Source organism: Hippopotamus amphibius, chromosome 16 (assembly GCF_030028045.1).
Source record: "Hippopotamus amphibius kiboko isolate mHipAmp2 chromosome 16, mHipAmp2.hap2, whole genome shotgun sequence".
Taxonomy (NCBI): Eukaryota; Metazoa; Chordata; class Mammalia; order Artiodactyla; family Hippopotamidae; genus Hippopotamus; species Hippopotamus amphibius.
This window is the reverse complement of record NC_080201.1, coordinates 56,133,076-56,135,603: the sequence shown is the minus strand read 5'-3', so window position 1 is coordinate 56,135,603 and position 2,528 is coordinate 56,133,076. Positions and strand designations below refer to the sequence as shown.

General features: G+C 51.7%; 1 protein-coding gene across 1 annotated transcript; it reads right to left on the bottom strand.

Moving 5' to 3' along the window:
• Positions 1-296: 296 nt before the first annotated feature.
• Positions 297-909, bottom strand: PNMA8C (PNMA family member 8C). The gene is given in 2 exon segments (XM_057711132.1): positions 297-635; positions 637-909. Coding segments are annotated over 2 exon segments (612 nt in total).
• Between the last annotated feature and the right edge of the window lie 1,619 nt (positions 910-2,528).

Below are 2,528 nucleotides of genomic sequence, written 5' to 3'. Positions count from 1 at the left end.
AGTGCCTGGGACAGAGGAGATGTGCAATACACATCTGTAGAATGGATGAATGAATGAGTGAGTGACCCATACTCACTCAGATGGCACCTGCAAGTCAACTCAGATAAAAACACCCACATTTGCTCACACTGGTCGGATGTTACCCATTCGTACTCAAATCCTCCCTCCCATCATCCACACTCACTTGCATTCCCCGAACTTACTCAGAGGGTACCCACCTTCCCAAATCACCATCCGCACCCACTCAGCAGACGCCCACCCTCACTCAGCCGCCCCCACGCCCACCCCACCTCACTTCACAGCTTCTTGTCAGATGCGTGGTGCCGTCGACAGTTCTTCTTGCGTTTCCACTTGCCTTTCTTGCCATCTCCAGCCTTGTTCTTCTCTGCGGAGTCCAGAGGCGGCACCCCGTCCACCCCAGCGGTGGCCCCAGCCCCTGGCTTCTCCCCTGGCTCGGCCACATAGCACTTTCTGGCAGGAAGCTCTCTGAGGCCTGTCACTGTCGGATACAGTTCCTGCTTCAGGACCCGGGCCACATCCTCCACTGTTCTGCCCTCGCTCTGCAGGAAGAGGTTCAGCTTGGTCAGGAATTCAATATCCTGCTTCCGGGACATGTGGACAGCTCTCCACGGGCGGGCCCTTGCCCTTGATTTCCCTGGCAATCATGGCATAATTGATGTCCTCTGTCAGCCTAATGATGGCGGCCTTGGATCTCTCTTCTTCCACGAAGACCTTCCCAGCCACTTTGAACTTACGCAGAGGTTTTAGGGGGGCCCGTATGATCTCTACGGATTCCTCATGGCTGCAGTCTTCTGGGATATCCAGGATCATCAGGGACTTGTAACTGTCCACCTTGAGGGCCTTGCCCCCACGCTCCAACAGTGCAATGTCCTTGACACCTAACAGCATCTTGTCTAGCTCTCTGAGGCAGCAGTATGCCTGCTGGTGCACACCTGAGCTGCCTTGGGAATCCAAAACGTTGTTCAGGATGCCACGATTCCTTCCCAAGGGCAAGAGAGAGGCCTCATGGGGCCCAATTTGCCCACCTGAGTCAAAGATGCCCCAGGCCCTGCCCACAGGGCAGCACAGTGTCCAGCCTTCTGTAACCTTCCTCCCAGGGGGCTTTTGGAAATTCCTAGGGACTTATGCTGTGTGAAGCAGGGGTGGGTGCCTGCTGGCTAGCTCGTGGATCCTGAGTCCTAGGCAAGGCTGCATGAGGGAAGGTCTGAAGATGCTGGTCCCTCTTTCTGGCGGCGGTCTTCAAAGGCCTCGCCGGCCCTGGCAATCGCAGCAGATCTAGGACTGCTGATCGCATTTGGGGCTGCTGCCACCAGGGTGTCCTGGGTGGGTGCCCGGCAGGCAGGGCAGCTCATTCCTTGCCGCTGGCCCAGAGGTTGCCTCACTGCCCTGTGGCCTGGTTAAGACAGGATGTGGCCTCTGCACTTGCTCCCATAATGACATCACCACCTCCTGCTATGTGGCCCAGCGGTCTCCATGGCAACCGCTGGAGCATTGGCCCGGCCAGTTGCACTGAAATCAGAGTCCAAGGGGATCTTCTCCCTTGAGAAAATGGCTGATTCTGGGGGTGGGGGGACAGGGAAGATACAAGATGAGCCTGGAACTATTTTGGGGTCACAAAGTAAGGAAATGCTCAAAGAATGATGAGAACAGGTAGAAGGGCACAGAGCCAGCTTGAAGGGCTCCCACTGGCCAAATCTGGGACATTTTGAGCATCAAAGTTAAAAATGAGGGCAACAGAGCATAACTCCTTGAATAAAACACAAATCCATGAATCTATGTGGATATAAGCAAATGGATAAATGGAAAGTTTGGTGGAGGAATGTGGGCTATTATGTTGTCAAACATCAAATGTATGAATCAAAGGGAACAAAAGTACCTTTCCTGTGGAATCTCCCTGTTTGTAAGATATACCCACTACAGTATTCAGGGATGACAGAGCACCAGATTTGCAATTTATTCTCAAAATGATTCAGAAGGGGAAAAGTTCTTTGTACCATACCTACAACTTTCCTATGAGTTTGTGACTGTTTCAAATATATTTTTTAAAAGGAAAAAGAAATGTCCTGCACACGTGATCACCTTCACAATGGCTGTTTCTCCTCTCACCACCCCAGTAATAAAAGCGGTAGGTTTGAATCAGACTTACACCTTCCAAACTCCCAGCTCCATGGGTGGGCACTGAACTGCTTAAACTAATCAGCATAATCCCACCCCCTTGCCATCGTGATTGGTTCAGAAATGGTCACCCAGGTAACCCAAGCCTACGCCAATCAGTGCATTCCATCACCCTGGTCTTGAAGATTGGATAAGGGCTGGATGCATGGACTCAGTCCAATTAAAATGATGGTCAGGAGTTTTGTGACTAGCTGTGAGGAGGAATACACTGTCTTTTCCCCTAGATGTGAAAGAATAAATATAGGAGCTGCAGGAGGCCATCTTGGAACCACAAGACAAGGCATCTTGATGAATTCTACATCCAGAGGAAGGCAGACCTGAGAGAATCATAG